This window comes from Symphalangus syndactylus, chromosome 17 (assembly GCF_028878055.3).
Source record: "Symphalangus syndactylus isolate Jambi chromosome 17, NHGRI_mSymSyn1-v2.1_pri, whole genome shotgun sequence".
Lineage (NCBI taxonomy): Eukaryota > Metazoa > Chordata > Mammalia > Primates > Hylobatidae > Symphalangus > Symphalangus syndactylus.
The window spans coordinates 52,772,453-52,790,029 of NC_072439.2; the positions used below are offsets into that span (position 1 = coordinate 52,772,453).

The 17,577-nt window shown below is 41.8% G+C and overlaps 1 protein-coding gene across 3 annotated transcripts in view; it reads right to left on the reverse strand.

Annotated features, from left to right (window-relative positions):
• Window positions 1-680: 680 nt before the first annotated feature.
• CLRN1 (clarin 1) overlaps window positions 681-17,577 on the reverse strand; it is a 51,737-nt gene continuing 34,840 nt past the window's right edge. Inside the window, exons 1-4 of one of the 3 annotated variants that reach the window (XM_055247542.2) lie at window positions 17,075-17,510; window positions 14,831-15,010; window positions 2,566-2,702; window positions 681-1,390 (exon numbers count right to left, since the gene is read on the reverse strand). In XM_055247542.2, the coding sequence (XP_055103517.1) occupies window positions 1,370-1,390; window positions 2,566-2,702; window positions 14,831-15,010; window positions 17,075-17,099 (363 nt within the window). In that variant the 5' untranslated portion in view covers window positions 17,100-17,510 and the 3' untranslated portion in view covers window positions 681-1,369. Of the gene's footprint in view, window positions 2,703-13,705; window positions 13,745-14,830; window positions 15,011-17,074; window positions 17,511-17,577 lie in introns of those variants that run through there. The other 2 variants (XM_055247539.1, XM_055247540.1) reach the window with 2 other exon arrangements.

A 17,577-nucleotide genomic window follows, 5' to 3' on the forward strand; every position in this document is an offset into this window, starting at 1 on the left:
GGGGCCCTGAATACCTGGAATGTGACATGGAAGCAGCTTCCCTGGAGGAACAGATGGGACCACAAGAGCAAAAGACCTCTGCAAACTGTAAGACACCCAGATGTAAGGAGTGCCCCTCCTCTTCATTCTAATGCACCATCTGCATCTGTTTTCGCTTCATTCTGAAGCTTGCTCCTATTCCGGTGAACACGTCTTGCCTTGGCTGGGTCCACCTGGACGAACCTAGGATGATGTTCATACATTCTTCTTGCCATTCTTTCTGGCAGCATCATGAGCACTGATGTTCTCACTGATGACATGAAGGTGTCTGAGACAATGAAACAGGCTCCCCACCTGGCATGGTGTTCGCCTCCCCAGGGCCAGCAGGGGGCCCCGCGACCTTGTGAGAAGGCTGGCTGCCACCTGGGGAAGGAGGGCGGTTCCCAGCAAAATGAATGTCATTCCTGGGGCCTTTGATTCCCACCGAGTGGGAGCCGCCAGTGAGCATCCTGGCCAGACCCTTCTTCTAAGGGCTCCCCATAGACCTGGGGACTATGCGTTTCATCTGCGAGAAGAGAGGGAGACTGGTGCGCTGCTGGTGCCAGGTTGTTTCCTGCTTTATTTTGTGTGCGGTGTGCTCTGCAGGGACCTCCTTTTGAGTGTCTGCCACAGCCCTGCTTCTCCTTTCCAGCCAGGGAACATGGTGGGTTTGCCTCTTAGTTCCTCCTCATTAGATTTTCCAGCAGCTGCTCCAGGTTGTCTTTCTCTTTTTACAGAACAGAGAACAATTGGAGACTTGTTTTCTAAAGAAAAAAGCCTGGTGTTCGAAGGAGTTTTTCAAAACTCCAAGACAACAGAGAGGAATCCCATGAGAATGCAGGGGGTACCTGGCCTTGGGGACCTCCAGCCAACTCCTCACACGGGAGACGGTCCTTGTCCTCCCAGCCCACTCCTCATTTCCAGTGCTTTTGTACTGGACCATTTCAGCTGAGGACTTACAGAACTGGGCTCTAGCCTGTTACCAAAAAACATCCCCTTTGTGGCTAGACTGAATTGTAGTCTTCTAGAAATTCTCCAGGTGTATTTCCTGATTTAAGGGGAAAAACCAGCATCTGGAAACTGTGTGTCCTGATGTCTGTTGTCGAATAGCGAATGGACACCAGAGCAAGTTAGTTCTCAGGTATATGGTTGTTTCATTCTTGTAAATAGTTCCAAAGGGAAACAGTGTTTTATTTTAAGGAGTACTTTCAAACCTATTATATGAGGGCTGCTGAGTACCCAGCACCTGTGTTCAGAGGCCTGGTGATCTGTTTGCTGTCATTCTCTGCTTTTTCCTTGGTGCTTTCTGGAGGACAGCAGGTTGAGGATGAAGGAAGGGTCAGTTCCAGGCTCAGCTGTGGCCTTTAGTCAGCTGCAGATCAATTTGATGGGTAATTCAGGGAAAAAAAAGTTGACCTGGGTCATGCTTGGTGACAGCCAGACCAAAATGACACAGTGATACCATCATAATCCCAGATTTAATATAATTTTCATAATTGCATATTAGTACTTGAGACACTATAGCTAGAAAAACAGCCCCCAATGAGTCATTGTGCATCAAATGTACTAGTAGAGATCATTTTTCATGATTCCTCAGTGGTCCTAACAATTATGTTCATTGAAAGTACTGTCGTGAATGTAATTGGGACTCAGGCACAGGAGGAAAAATACCCTAAGCTTGTTTTTTTCTTCTTTTCTTCTTTTAGAGTTTGCAAATTTTGACCAACAGACATGGTTAAATAAGACTATGCTTTTTAAAAACCTATATTTTATATTTATTTTATTTTTTAATTTTGTCCTTAGTGACAGGGTCTCACTTTATTGCCCTGGCTGGTCTCGAACTCCTGAACTCAAATGATCTTCCCACCTTGGCCTCCCAAAGTGCTAGAATTACAGGTGTGAGTCACCATGCCTGGCCTAAGACTATACTTTAAACAAACTTTTTTAAAAAGTGTGTTGATATATTTTATAGATGTTCATTTAATACACTACTGTCTTAGGAAAGCGATTGCAGCTCAGTTTTCTGAAATCTGGCAACAAATGTGTGGATATATTAGAAATATAATTTGTTTTTATTAAAATATATTCCATGTGCCTTTGATTTCTTTTTGATGGAAAGGCATCTTACACTTTTATATATATATATATATATATGGAGTAACAATTTGTCGATTCTAGTCAACTGCCTTTGACTACCTGGGTCGAGCAATTTCCCACCAGATAAAACAACTTTTCAAAGCCTTCCTTCTGCTTCCCTTACTTTCCAGCCTGTATCCTTAGTACATAATTTGTAAACATTGTCACGAAGTGTCCCGATGCTTTAATATATGCAGACTAAAAGGATATACAAAATTAACCACATCTAAAAGTGACCAAAGCAAGTCTACTCCCTTGTAAAATTATAGAAAGGTTTGCCTTTCAGTACATTAGATCTGCAGCTACATTAGTTGTTTCTGTGTCTTTAGATTTTGCAAAAGGGAACTGAAATCCAGCAAGTCGTATTAGGAGCCCATTCAGAAAATGAACAAAAAAGCAAATGAAAACGACCCAGAATGAGGTGGTATATTTTTCACTTTGCGTTTTGTAGACATAAGTCCCTTCTTTATAATTTGCAATTTTTTCTGAGAGGTGGTGGATTTTCACTTCAGAGGCAAACAATATCATGACAAGACAGCCACAGGAGCCTGCAACAGAAGAAACAATGTGTTGGGACAAATATTTCCTGATTGTAAGGGACAGGGAAGAGGGTCAATGTGTAAACCAAGGAATTCTCTTACCATCATCCCCATTTACATTATCCACAAAAAAAATTATTGCATATTTGTAATCATGAGCCTGATTCTTCAGTCTCCAGGTGGTAGTGCTTGGGTTATGGTTCTGCTCTGAGTGAAGAAGATTTGTGTGTGTGTGTGTGTGTAGGAGTGCAGTGGGGGGTAAGGAGGTGGTTAGAATTAAGCTGATCTTACAAAGACTGGGAGATATTCCTCTTTGCATGATGTGAAGGCTGAATTGCTAGGCACTTTAAAGGCATAATGGTGGAATCAGGCTATAGAGCAGCCACTGCTAGATGTGGCTTCAAGAGAAAATATTTCTCTGTACTTCACAGGCCATGCAGGATAAATACCAATCATGCGGCCTCTTGTGAAAGGCCCCAGGCCTCCCTTCAGAAGGGTTACCACGGCTCCTTCAGCTTTCACTTGGCCACAGCTGCACAAAGGAAAACCTGAGCAAAGGTAGCTATGGATAAGGTGTTGAGGTGGCGCACATCTCTATTCTCCTTGTTTGTAACAGAATTCAGATTTTTAGCTAGACATATGAGTGTCTTGAATTAAGACAGCATTATTCAACTAAGGGTGGTTGGGATGTATGGGCGGGAAAGTCTTCTTGAACTATACAGGTATTAGGGGCCTGTCCTTTCTTCCCCACTTCCTCCTTCCTGTGGCTGAAATATGGATGCAATGGCTGGAGTGCCAGCATACATTTTGGACCAAATGGAAGCCATATGCTGTGGAAAAACAAGAAAGAAGGAGTCTAAATCTCAGATCCTTGGAGCCTCTGGACCAGCCCTGGACTTCAACCTCTAGATTTTTATGTGTGAGAAAAATAAACATTTGTTTTGTTTAGTACACTATTGTTATTTTTCCCCTTCATCTATCACTCATTGGTAGCCTAATTTTAACAGATGTAGCTGTGATTTCAGTGAGATTGCTGTGAGACAGGGGCACTCCATACTGGCTGGAAGCTGGAAACTCTGGTGAGTGTCTCCCCTGAAGATGGGCAATGGGAGACTTCCAGATGGGCGGATGGCACAGGGAGCAGAAGCAGGTGGCAGGAGGGACCAGATCAGGAGCACACGGGATGGCCAGGACTCTACAGCACTTCCACAGCTACTGTTATACCCCAGGCCACCACAATAGGGTTCCAGTTAATAGGAGACTTGCTGGGAATGGTTTTCTGCCTTAGGTGAAACCAATTTGGGTGCAAACCCTGATTCCTTTACTTACTACGTAAAAGTAGGCAATTTTAATATTCAGGTCTCAATTTCTTCATCTATAAAAGGTGGTTAATATAAATAAAGCGTGATTTGCATTTGGTGTTGTAATTGACACATATAAATGCTTACTAATTGGTAGCTATTCATATGGTTTTTATGGATTCCTTTTTTCTTGCAAGTCCTTATCATAATAGCTTGATTTAGGTCAAACCAATTTGGTTTCAAATCCTGATTCCTCCACTTACTATGTCAAATTAGGCAATTTTATTTCAAATCCTCAGCCCACCCCGTATCAGGAACACCTGACTACATCAGGGTAGGCAACACAAAAGAACGTATTACAGTGTCTTTTTTTTTCTCCAAATACTCTCCCACTAATTTTATGTCTCCTTTAGGACAGGTAAATGCTTTTTACTCTTCAGTTAAAGTTAATCCAAATATCCTAGGAGTGGCAACATAATGGCTTGAGTTTCTATTCATTAATTCACTCATTCATTTATTCTTTAGACTTATATGGGGGATAGTTGTGGAGATTTAAACATTAAAGAAAATACCCATGATTTCTGCTCTTAGGACATAAAATCAATTACTAACCAATTACAGTGCATGTAATCAAGGGATAGTAGAGGGGCTGTTACTGAGAGGGTGGGCAGCATTATGGAAGGTTCCTTAGAAGTAGCCAGAAGGAGCTATAGGAAAAGTTAGCTGAGCAGAGGGAGGCTGGACTGTGTGGGGAGGGCACTGCAGGCTGGAGGAGCTACGGTGCAAGTGACAGCCCCCAGTCCTTTCCCAAAGGTCAGGCTGGGTTTGGGGTAGAGGCAGAGATTTCGGGGTAGGGATGAGGGGAGAGGTGAGCAGAAAAGGCGACATCACGTTTCTTCTACTTTAGAATTTCACATAGGACTGGCCCATCAGCTTAATCATCATCAAATAATCAAATAATATAATTTTCTTGAAATTTCACTTTCTACCATCCTCAGAGTGGTAGCTGAGAATATTCCTTTGTAAAATTTTGTCAGCCTATTTTTGTATTCTGAGCTTAAAACCAGAGCTCTCCCCTGGCAAAACCGTATTATTTCTTTATTGTTAGATCCTAACAAAAAGGCTGCAGTGCTGTTTTCTCTTTATCTTTTATTCGAAAATTGTGGAGAAAGTGCCATTCCTTTTACCATAAGAGCCTTCTTTGTCTGAGGAGATGGTGAATTTCAGACAGAAGTGAAACACTGTTTCCTGAGCACCTGAAAGGAAAATTCAAGCTCGGTTTCCTTTTCAAGTTGTTAAATATTTTAAAGGTACTACTTTGTTAAGGAGACAGCATTACAGCAAGGCTATATTTCAAATTCCTAAAGTAAAAGTTACTTGGGGTGTCATAAGACTCAAAGCCTTTTGCCATAGCTAATATTTCAAGCACACAGCCCCCAAAACAAAGTGTGCTTCTAGTAGTAGAGAGGACAGTCTGAGATCTTGCTCTGGATTCTAGGGTTGATCACGAGGTCAGCATTGTCGTTTCAGGGACAGAGGATAGAAACCAAGCCTGAGTCTCATAACCTTTCAGTGACTGCTAAGAGATATGAAGGGAGACAACTCAGTGTGAACTTGGGATATTTTTGCTTCTCTCTGTCCATGGCTCTAAAAAAGACATGGGATCAAGGATAACTATTTATGACTTATGGACCAAAAGATACGCATGAAGAGTTTCTCTTTGTGGCATGGCTGCTAAGGCTATAAAAGAAGTGTGTCAGGGATATGAGTGATGTGAGAATAGGACTCAACCTGCACTCTTCCAGTACGACACTTTGAATCCAGCAAGAGGGGCTCCTGCTTTGTGCCCCACATTTAGAGGGTTCTGCTCTGTCTCTCTTCTGGAGAGGTTCCTTCCCACAGCATGAGGAATCCTTGAAGTCAATAGAACATACCCGTCTGGCGTGCCTGACTCACATTTTAGTCCATACTCCTGGGACCCCGGAATTGACTTCGTAAATAGCCCTGAGCCCATTTTCAAGACCTATGTGGTCATTTCTCCTGGGTCAGTCCTCCCAGGGTCAGAGGTTGGCTGAGGAATAGCTGTTTCAAGAGGCATGGTCAGAGCTTGGATACATGGTGCAATGTCCACACACCTATGATTGAGGCTCTTTACCGTGTGCAGTGGAGCCAGGCAGGGGAAGAGAAGTGGGTTTTCATTCATACTTTCGCCCAAGACTTCACAAATGGTAGGATCAGTCCTACATGTCTCTCTCCTCTTTTTCCCAGTTATCCATGTACACCAAGAGCCCAAATTCACATGGTGCCAGTTGGACAGATTCCTTATGTGTCTGTCCATCTGACAAACACTTCTCCTGCTCCCAAGAAAGGTTAGAATAAACCAGGACTTTGGAAATCCTGCCAAACCTTGCTGGAGCTATAATTTGGAGTATAACCAGGCACAAGGCCCAGGTTTTGCTGCCCAGCGTCTTACTCAATGACCTACAGCCATTTTTCCTTTCATCTGTCTGATTTCCCCACCATCTGGCTGGTACTGTAGGTTTTTTTTTCTTCCTTTTAATGACTTTGATTACTGAGTTAATTTCTGACTGAATAGGATAGCTGAGTTATAGGGCTGTCACACCATGAATGATCAGTCAATTAACAAACGTTTGTAATGTGCTAGACACTGCACATTCATGACTCTCCTCTGACAGCTGTCTGAGACTGCAGAATTGAGCACTGGTCTCCTCCAGTCCTTACTATATGGAGAACGTAGGACATGGCCAATGAGAGTTGCTTCTTCATCCCTGAATCACCCTGAGGGCACCTATGCTTTTATGAGTGGGAACACCCTGCCAGGATCTGTGGGAGTCCAGAGGTCCTATGGGTTTGGGTCCTCAAAGGGGAAGAAATCTCTGAAATGTTATCCTATGATCAGTAAGGTCATATTTTGGGAAATAATAAATTGGAATTTCAATTCCATTTAAAGTAATGATCGGCATTTTCAGAAAGCTTTCAACGCATCATCTTCAATTGTCTTATAGGTGACAGATATTAGGGGCATTTCATTGCCAATATAGAATGATAAATTGATAATTTCCTTTTCAAGGAATATTGAGAGATGATAAATAGGTGTGGGAAAGCCACAACTTTACAAGTGTAGCTGTTAATTTTCTCTAAAATTATGTAAATGTCACTAGAAAGTTAGTAATTGAAAGTAAGGTCACCAGCAATGATTTCTTCCCCAAATAGAAGTTGTTCTGACTCTACACTGCTCCAGAGACCGATGGCTACCATCTAAAAAGAGACAGAGGGACAAGTGAAGTGAGTTAATACCAAAGAGTAGATTTTGAGATTGTGATGGCAAGCAATTTGGTCATGTGTTTCCAAAGGATAGATGTAGATGAAGGAATAACACCATTGGGTCTAGCCTTTTCATTTTATCTTCTGTAATGGAAAGTTGAAGAGCCCATATCTAACCTAAGTTTTACAAATGTTATGTTACTGAGAAGGATGATTAATGCAAAGAAGAAGTGGTCTAAAAATACAATGTTTATCTGATTTGAATTTATTTTCAGAATTATGTCTGAAAATATGACATTTTCAGAAGAATGTCATTTGTTACCAGAAAATATGCAGCTACTTCTGTTTTATTCACTTATTCAACAACTATTTATTGAGTGCCCGTTGCACTGTTGTGGGAACGGGGGGTACAGCACTAAATGAAACAGTTATCAATCCCTTTCTTCACAGAGCCCTCAGTGACGGAGACAATGGAAAGGGAGAGAGAGGCAATAACTTGATGAGTACATTCAATGGTTTATCAGAGTGTGATATATATTAGGGAGAATAAAATAAAGCAGAGAGGGGGGGATAGGAAGGCTGGGGAGGGATGGCCAGGGGCGGCCTCATAGGGAATATAACATTTAAGTGTATCTTGAGAGAAGTGAGGGAGTGAGAAGGTAGATATTTGGAGGAAGATTATTTCAGGCTGAAGGAAGAGTGAATGCAAAGGAAGTAGGTGGTTTGAGTGAAGAGGAGAGGAAGGTAAGGGACAGAAATAGGTGAGTTGTCTGTGTGTGTTTCTGAAGTGGATACATAAAGTGGTGCTTTGGAGGTCAAAGCAAGGACTTGGGTTGCGACTCTAAATGAAACAGAAGAGAAGACTTACATTCTGAGTAGGGCAAGAATCTCTTTGCAACTGTGATAGAAAATGATTAAGCATTTCCTTGCACAAGGTCATGGCTAGGCCATGTACAAAATAAATGAAACACAGTCCTCCTACCACACCCTGGACATTAATGACCTGGAATGTGATTCTTCACAACACTTCCCCTTTAGCCACTGCCCTGCATATGAAAATGAAATTCTTTGCCCATTGCCAACATCAGCTGTCTAACATTATTTCGCTTTTCCTTCTGTGGCCTCTTTTCTAAGTTCTATGCTGAGAAACTAGCAGAATATTTTCATTACTGGGTTTTCCTGCCACAAATCCTTTATCCTTCCTCAGGCTCTGTGGCTTTGATGACTGGACATCCCTGTGTCTCTTTCTTGAACTCCTGAAAAACGGCTCCTTCATAAGAATTGGCGTAGAGATAAGATGCAGATTTTTTTCACCACCAATTGCAGAATAATGTGCCCCAGACATATTTCAGAGTCCAGGGTATTATTCCTACTGAAACTGATATATAATGTAAGTATTCTGTTTTTGAACTGTTCTTTATTTTCTTGACTTTGTGTATATGAATGTGCTTATGTTCCATGCCATAGCTGTAATTATCATAATTAATTAGGCCCATACTAGGAGCATCCTCTTTTTAAAGAAAGGCAGCAATTTTTTTGCCCTGCTTGGCATAACTCATAGCAGACAGTATACGTAAGAGAAGGCATAACTCGTGATGCTATGTGTAAGAGAAGCTGTGTGTAAGAAAGCCTATATATAAGAGAATAATTATAATCATCGCAAATGGTAACAAATACAATTTGCAATAAGTCCACATTTTGGTGGTTTTTATCACCTCCAAAAGGCCTGAACCAATACCTTTCATGTCATTCTCAGAGAGTATTCACAGAACTACCAGGATGTTCTACCACTGATCCATGTTAAGTCTGCCAGCTGGCCTACTCTCTTTTACATGCAGATCTAGGTAAGACTCTCTCCCATCAACTGGGAAACATCTAGAATGGAATATATAAAAGGCCCCCACTCAAATATCACTGCTGCAACTAAAAACTATGAATCTAATTGCTTCTATACTCAGCTCCCTCTTTTTTGGTTCTCTGTCTTCCTCTACCTCCTTAAGTTCTCTCTCTCTCTCTCCCTCTCTCTTTCTCTCTCTCTCTCTCTCTTCCACTGTATTACAAATCTTGAGGGAAGTTTTTTTACCCCCTTTTCCCTATTCTGCCTTCTCCTGCCTGCACCTCTATTACAGGTGGCCACTTTTACACAAAGCTCACTGCTGACGGTACTCTTGAAACATTCCCTCTGGGACACCCATAATCTCCCAGTTTCCTTTTTCCTCTTTCTCTTTGGATATTGCTGCTCAGTGTCTTTTGCTGGCTTCTCCTCCTCCTAAACCAAAAAATTAACTGTCAGTGTTCTTCAGGAATTGGTCCTAGGTCAGTTTTTATCTATGCGCATTCTCTCCCTAGGTGATCTCATCCACTTTTATTGCTTTACATAATATCTATATCCGAATAATGCCCAAATGTACGTCTTTCTTCTAGACCTCTTCACTGAACTCCAGATTCATGTAACTGACTATTTACTTGACATCTCCACTTGGTGGTCTCATAGCATCTCAGACTCGATGTGCCCCAAAAGGAACACATGATTTTTAGTGCTGAGCTCTTCTCCCCACCTCTTTCTTGCCCTAAACTGCAAGCCTGCTCCTCTCTTGTCTTATCCATAATGCCACCACTATTTATTAGTTGCATGAGCTGCCTGAAAAACATTTTGAATGTACTTTCAGAATGTTTTTAGAATCCATTCATCTTTTTCCATCTCCAATGCGATAGTATTGTCTTTCACCAGACATTTCTTAAAGAGGTAAATCAGCTATCAGACATCTTTTTAAAATCTTTCAAAAGCTTTTCATTGCAATTAGAATCAATTCTAAAAGACTTACCATGGTTAATGTTTAAGGTCCAACATTAACTGGTATCAACTGATCTCTCTAACCTCATTTTTTCCTTGTGCCATTTCCCCTCACTACCCAGCCCCTAGCCACATTGGCCTTCTTTCAGTTCCTACAACAAGCAGACCTCTTTCCCTAGAGTCTTCAGTGTGCTTTCTCTTCTACTTGGGACATTCTGTGAAGGTTCTCAGTTCCTTCTTAGCTTTAGAACTCAGCTATTGGAGCAGTCTTCCCTGACCACCATCTCAAAGCCAGATCTCTGCTACCATTCTCTTTCATAGCAACTTGTTCATCACCCTCATTGTAATTATTGCAATCTGTAATCACTTAATGATTGATATACACTTTTGTTTGACTCTCCCACTAGACTACAAGCTCCATGAAGACAGCACTGTGTGCCTGATTCACCGTGATCACCAGTGCCTATTATAATGGCTGGCACATAGTGGGCACTCAGTCAATGTTTGACAAATATGTGAAATATATTCACTTATATTGCAACCCTCAGCACTGGCTACAAATTAGAATGACTCCAGAGAGCTTACGGTAAAATAGCAGTGCCCAAGCCCTACCCCCAGAGACTATGATTTAATTAGTGTTGTGTGAGACCCGAGATCAGTAGTTTTAGAAAGTTCTTCAGATGATTCTAATGTACAGTCAAAGAAGAGAATCACTGCCCAAAATGAACTATGGGGGATGATGAAGGTATTACTAAAATCCTACCTTGGGAAAAAGACTTCTCAGCATCAGTTTATAAATGACAAGATGAGAAAGAGCAAACTGGCTGACTTGCATGGGTTTCATGCAACAATATTACATGGAGAATGCTAAGGAATACGAACTAAACTGGAGGTTATGAGAATGGAAGAAATGTCTGGTTCAGGAGGCAACAGAATATGAAGCCATAAGTATGGGCGAGCTGTGTGACTGAAGCCATTGCTGGCCTGGTCCAATGGGTTTCTTTCTTTCCTTTTCTACCTGCAGGGTCTAGCATGCACCACATCGGGAGACATAAGGAGATGCCCATAGCGGTACTCTGGGCAGTGTGGAAAGGTCCAGATAGATAATTGGGAGGACTTCTTTTCTCTTCCCTTCCCTTTCCCCCTTCTACATGCCCCAGGATGCCAAGTCTTGGGTGCCCATCCAGCAGGGAAGTAGATAGTTGAAGAAATGACCATAGAATGACTTCAGCACAAGGAGCGGGGAAGCTTAGGGAACCTGAATGTGAGTAGGGCGGAGAAAAAGAGAAAATAGGTCCAAGGAGGAAAGCATTTTTCTTCTCTGCTGACGGTGAGCGCTGCCACCTGGGCAGCACACACTGGCAAGAGAAACAAGGGAGGAGAACCAGTCAGTGGAAGAGAGCTGACCTCTGGGGTCTCTTAATGGAACGTGACTCGTATGTGAAATAAAGGACCCCTAATACAGTCTCTGGCCTCTGAGTGTGTGATGCATTGGCTCACATTTACAATGATTGGGATAAGGGCTACAAACCTACCCTTACACAATTGGGGCTTAGAGCCAGGGTCTGCATGGACATTACAACTGTTAATAAACACCTTCCAAAGTTCCAAGGGCTTCTGGGTGCGATATGAGATTTAAGGGGAATTAGGAAGTCTGTGATTCCAAAGTGGCCTGTTTATCCCCAGAGGTCACAAATTGTCAGTCCATCTGACCCTCAAATATGTTTTGTTGTCGTAACTTTTTTTTTTTGAGTTATTGAACATTTTGATATTTAAAAATAAGTATTGGGGGCTTAAGAAAACACTGGGTGATCTAAAAACACTCGGCCTTTATCCTCTGCAAGACACAGATCTGGAGCTGGCTCCTTCCCTTCCTTTCTCCCTTCTTCTTCCTTCCCTGATTCACAAAACCTTTATTGAGCCCATGCTTTTACAACAAATTTGAAGGTGGGTGAGACAGAATAGAATGCAGGCACAGGTCCTGATCATACCAGCGTATATTTGTGTGCTCAGGTTCTCCTTGCATTAGGTCTGGCCAAAGGCAGAGATAAGATCTGGGATTTGGATTAAATTCTGTATTCTCTGAGTCATCTTGCTTTTCAAATGCTGTTAGTTTGGTCGTCTGTCAGATCTGTCAAATAATTTGTCTTCCAAATGCGCTGTTCTTCAGAATTTCATTCAGAAGCTGGAGCGCTAGACGGTTGTGCTGCTAATAAGCTGTTGCGTCTCACCTTCACTCCAGCTTTGCTTTTCTCTGCTTTATGATGCCAGGTCAAGACTCCCCAAACTAGTTCTGCCTTTTCAGCTGTTTTCTGTCAAACATGAGCACCAGGGGGAGAGAGAAGACAAGAAAAGAAAAGGCAGAAAGGCCCACACCTTCCACTTCACTTGTAGTTCTCCCAGATGGCAGCAACTGGGGAGTTTCCAACCCTTTCCCACACTACCAGAAACCCCTCATGGTGTGCCAGTGCCAAGTCCTCAAGGTCTGAGACACAATGCTCTGGGGCCTCTCCTCAAGCTTCTAGGTCATGGCAATGCCAAACTCTTTTGTTGGTTCCCCCAAGCCCTAGGGGTGGTAGCTGCTTTCTGACATTACCGTCTTGGAGTTACCTTGGAGTCTCCTTTTTGTTTGTCAGTCCACCAACACCTGTTGAACCAACTCCCTGTAGCTCAAACTTGAGCCAGCCTCAGAATCTCCTGAAGGGCTTGTTAAAATACAGATGGCCATCCTCCCCCAGACCCCCAAGTTTCTGATTTAGTGGATCTGGGGTAGGGCCTGAGAATTTGCTGCTTTATCAAGTTTCCAGATGATGCAGATGCTGCTCATCTGGGAACTCCAGTTTGAGAACCACTGCTTTACATTCCTTCTGTTAAAATTGTGTGTAATGGTCATCAGTAAAACAGCACACCACCTGGATCCACCAGTTTGGTTTTGGATGTTTGGTGAGCAGAAGTAATCCCAACTCTCTCTTCTCATCTGGACTTTCACATGTGATTGAATCACTTTCTCATTTGGTCTGCCCACACCCTGAGCCTGTGCTCTTGGCTCTTCTGCTCTGATTGCAAAGCCCTTGGCCTTTGTTTATGATATTCCATCCCTCTCCTCACTGGCTCATGTCTTATTGCTTCAAAGCACCTGTTCTACCAGTTCCATCTCATCTGAATTCTGATTGCTGAAACCTGTTCTGTCTAAATGACCAAGTTAATATCTCCTTTCTAGGCTTGCTATTTCAAGTCAGCAAATTCATATTGAATTGTCCACTGTGTATAGAGCTTCATGCTGAATGCTTTTGTTAGAGATACAAAGATGTAAAAGGCTTAGACTTCCCTTATAGGATAATCATCTGTACAATTTAAAACTGTATTATATACTTGTGACAAATCTAAAGAAAATATTAGCAGAGTCTCCACTGGAGGGATCTACATTAGTTGGGTGAATAATGTGATTAGCAGGATGTGGATGGGGTGAGACCCTAAGCAGTGTGCACAAGTAACAATGAACAGAGGCTACACTGCGAGTGACCTCCTGTTAACTACAGGGCTTTGTTTTATAGAGAGAGAGATCTATACATGTTTGTGGCTGGGGTTCAATTGTGTGAGAGAAGGGAGTAGTGTCAAGAGCAAGAAAGTACCTTGAGCCTGGTGCCTGGTGGCTGGCAGCCAAAGGGCAACTTCAGGAGAAAAAGAAACCGTCGAATAGAGATTTTCATTACATTGTTTGCTTTGTGTGAGTTGTTATCTTTCTGTATCCCTCCATGAAACCATCAATAAAATTACTTGCCTCCCAGGAATCTGACAAAGTGTTGGATCTTTTTGCAAATTTAGAATGAGGTGAAGTCAGAAATCTCCTACAGAACAGCTACATATAAATCATACACACATTTTTCATTTTCTCATCTTTCTCCTTCTCCCACTTGCAGATAGTAAGCACCATTTGGTACGGACTGGGTTTTATATTCTTTTCCATCAGCCCTGGCTATTGAGTAGCACATGTTTATTGATGAACTAATTTCTGGCTTTAGAGTTTATCCTTGCCCAGATACACCTAGCATTAGGCTACACAGTGTCTACAGGCTTGAATATGGCTGCTCATATGTGGGTGGAACACTGGCCCTTTACTCTTTTTTGATGCCATTTATTTATTTTTATTATTATGTATAAATAATAGCACATTATTGAACACTGAGGAATATTGAAAAGTATGAGCAAAAATAAAAGTCCCCCATAGTGTCATGGGTCAGAGACAACCACGACCAACAGACTGGAGTCTCTATTGTCTTCTGTCTATCTATCTATCTATCTATCTATCTATCTATCTATCTATCTATCTACCTATCATGTATCTATCTCTTTCATATATATATATATATAGCCCCCATATATACATATATGTATTTTATATGTATATTCTCTTTATTTTATATATATAATCAAATTAGGTTCACAATGTTTACATAAGTTTACATACTGCTTTTTCCATGTAACTTTTTGAGACAAGCGTTTATCCTCTTGATTACATCTTCAAAAATATAATTTAATATCAGCATCATAGTTATTCATATAGGTGTCCATAAAGTATTTATTGAATTCCCTACTGTTGAGCAAGTGTGGTATTTCCACACTTTTTGTTATTATATATAATACTACAGTGTGCATCCACGTATATATGTTAAGATTATTACTTCATATTTAGGTAGACCGTCTTTTTGACATATTGAAAAGCACATTTGTCTTCAGAGGTAGAATTTTGTACTTACTTGAAATGAAGCTCAAAAGGTACAACCCTAGGGGACCATGCAGAATTTCAAAGGGTTTTCCAAAAGCATTGTACATGAAGAAGGCTGTCCCCACCATGGTTAACACAATAAGGATGGCAGAGAAGAGAATGACATTGACGTGGATGCTCACTGGGATTGCTTTGAGCAAATCTGGAAAAACTGAAGATAAGACAAAACTAGGGTTAGAAGAAGTTTCATTAGCAGTAGTCTGCAAGTATAATTTTAAAAATCAAATCTCTCTTTTTTAATTTCAAACATCACTAAAATCCTTCTGATGAATACATTCTCACTTACTAATTTATAAGGTGTTTACAAAAAGGTTTAAAGATAGGATCATTTTATAGAGTTTACCAGTAAAAATTAGCAAAGAGGAGATTTGAGGTAATTTATTTTCTGTAAAAAAATATTTACATATTGGTCATATGTAATGATTTAAACAAATAATTGCTGGCTTTATAACCCAGATCTGTACATTTTAATAACCAAGCTTTCAATGACCTTTCTCGGTAGTTACTTAAAAAAATCTATCTTAACTTGCAATGATATTTTAAGTTTGGAGATATCTGGGGAGTTCAAACATCAGGAAGTTTTCATATTTACTTTGTTAACAAAAAAATTGTTTCTAGTCTACACCAAGATTAAAGAATGGAGATATTTTCAGTCAACTTCAATATTTTAATGTAGCACAAAGCTGTGGGAAAATAATTCTGGTACTATGGGAAATATTTCCACGTAGAAAACACGCCAAATCTATTTCTAGATTTTGTGTTCAGGGCAAGTTTTTCTCATTTGCAGAGAAAGCGAAACCCTACATTTTAGGGCTTCTTTCATCTGGTGAAGCATCAGCATGCTTGGCATCAGCAAATCTGGCAGGACCAATCTGGAGAAGTTTAATTCAGTTCATTTTAGTTCCCCAAACATGTATCAAGTGCTTAAGTTATTTACTGAGCACCTATTGTGTGCCAGGCATTATTCTAGGTGTTGGAAGTAGAGCCATAAAACAAGATGGACAAGATTCCTGTTGTCTCACAGAGTTTATAACCTAATGGGAGAAGACAGACCATTAGAAAGTAAACAAACAAATAAACGTGATAGCTTATCTCCAAAGATGGCCATAATCAATGTTTTTCCCCCTTTTACACATGTGTCACTTCTCATTTAAGAGGCAGAATTTTTTCCCCAATGCCTTTGAACTTGGATTGGCCTTTGATTGCTTTGACCTCCTGAATATGGCAGCAGAAGCACATTGTGCCAGTTCCAGGCCTGTTTGATAAGAGAACCAGCAGTCTCTGCTGTTTTTTTTGGAAGCTTGAGTTGCCAAGAAGTCTCGTCTACTTTTCTGGAGAGAAAGGCTGCCTGGAGGAGCACTGAGGCACCAGACACACAAGGGAAGAAGCTGTTTTGGATGTCAAGCCCAGAATAGATGACTCCAACCCAGTTGCTATGTAACTGCAACAGTTAGGAGAGGCCCTATCAAGAACAGTCCAGGTGAATTAGTAAATTTTTGTTTTAAGCTCCTGAACTTTATAGAAGAGCTGTTATCCAGTGGTAACAATGATAGAGGTGTAGAAATTTTAGGCAGACAGGGGCAGGCCCCTGGAAAAACCTCACCTTTGAGCTGAAAAGCCTGAAACCCACAGCCCAAAGTGAGGACTTCCATCCCTGTGTGCCTGCTCTTTCCCTATTGGTTCTTTCTGAATAATGTCTTTTTACCAATAGCATGTTGCTTTTTCCAAAATTATGTATGGCCCGCCCCACCCCCTATCCTCTGCCTATAAACACCCCAGACTCTGCCAGTAGAGAAGAGAAGTGGCTGGACATCAGAGAGAGGCAACTTGACTTCAGAGATGGTGGCTGGACATTGGAGAGATGTGACTTGACTTCAGGGGAGAGTGACCTGCCCTTCTCATTCCCTTTTCAGCTTCTCTCTCTGCTGAGAGCCACTTTCATTGCTCAATAAAATTCTCTGCATTCACCATCCTTCAGTTTGTCTGTGTGACCTCATTCCTCTTGGGCACCAAACAAGAATTCAGGATGCACAAATTGTGGGTACCCAAAAAGACTGTCACCCTGGCCCTTTGCCCTCACTGGCAGAGGGCAGCCACCCCACATGATGAAGCAAAGGGCCCACTGAGCTGACAACACACTGCTGTCCACAGATGGCAGAGCTACGAGAGCATTGTAACACACCCTCTGGGGCCCTGGGGTTGCAGGCACCCCCACCAGGATGCTGCCGCAGGGCCTGCATGGAGTTCGCTCCTGACGGCACTAAAGCAGCCAGCTGGTTCCTGCACTCATTCACTCATGTGCTCCCTCCTGCAAGAGGTTGAGCAGGGCAGGCCGAGTAAATGGGGTACCCCTGTTGGGAGTCCCATGAAGGGGTCAAGAAAATAGCCTGCATCAACAACAAGATAGTTTCAGATAGTGATACATATGATGGAGAATTAAAATAGGGTAATGGGATTTTGAGTGATCTGAGTGGATGGCCGTGGTCAGGAAAGTGACACAAGCTGACACCTGAATGTTGAGAAGGAAATCACCCTTTAAAGATCTACAGGAAGAACTTTCCAGGGAAAAGAAGCACAACTGAGGCAGGAATGAGCCAGTGCAGTGGAGCCTGGTGAATGGTGGGGAGGCAGAAGTGGGATTATTGTGCTGGGATCAGATTGTTGTACCCACTGGATCCTGGCCTGTTGACCATGGCGAGGAGTTTGCTTTTTATTCTA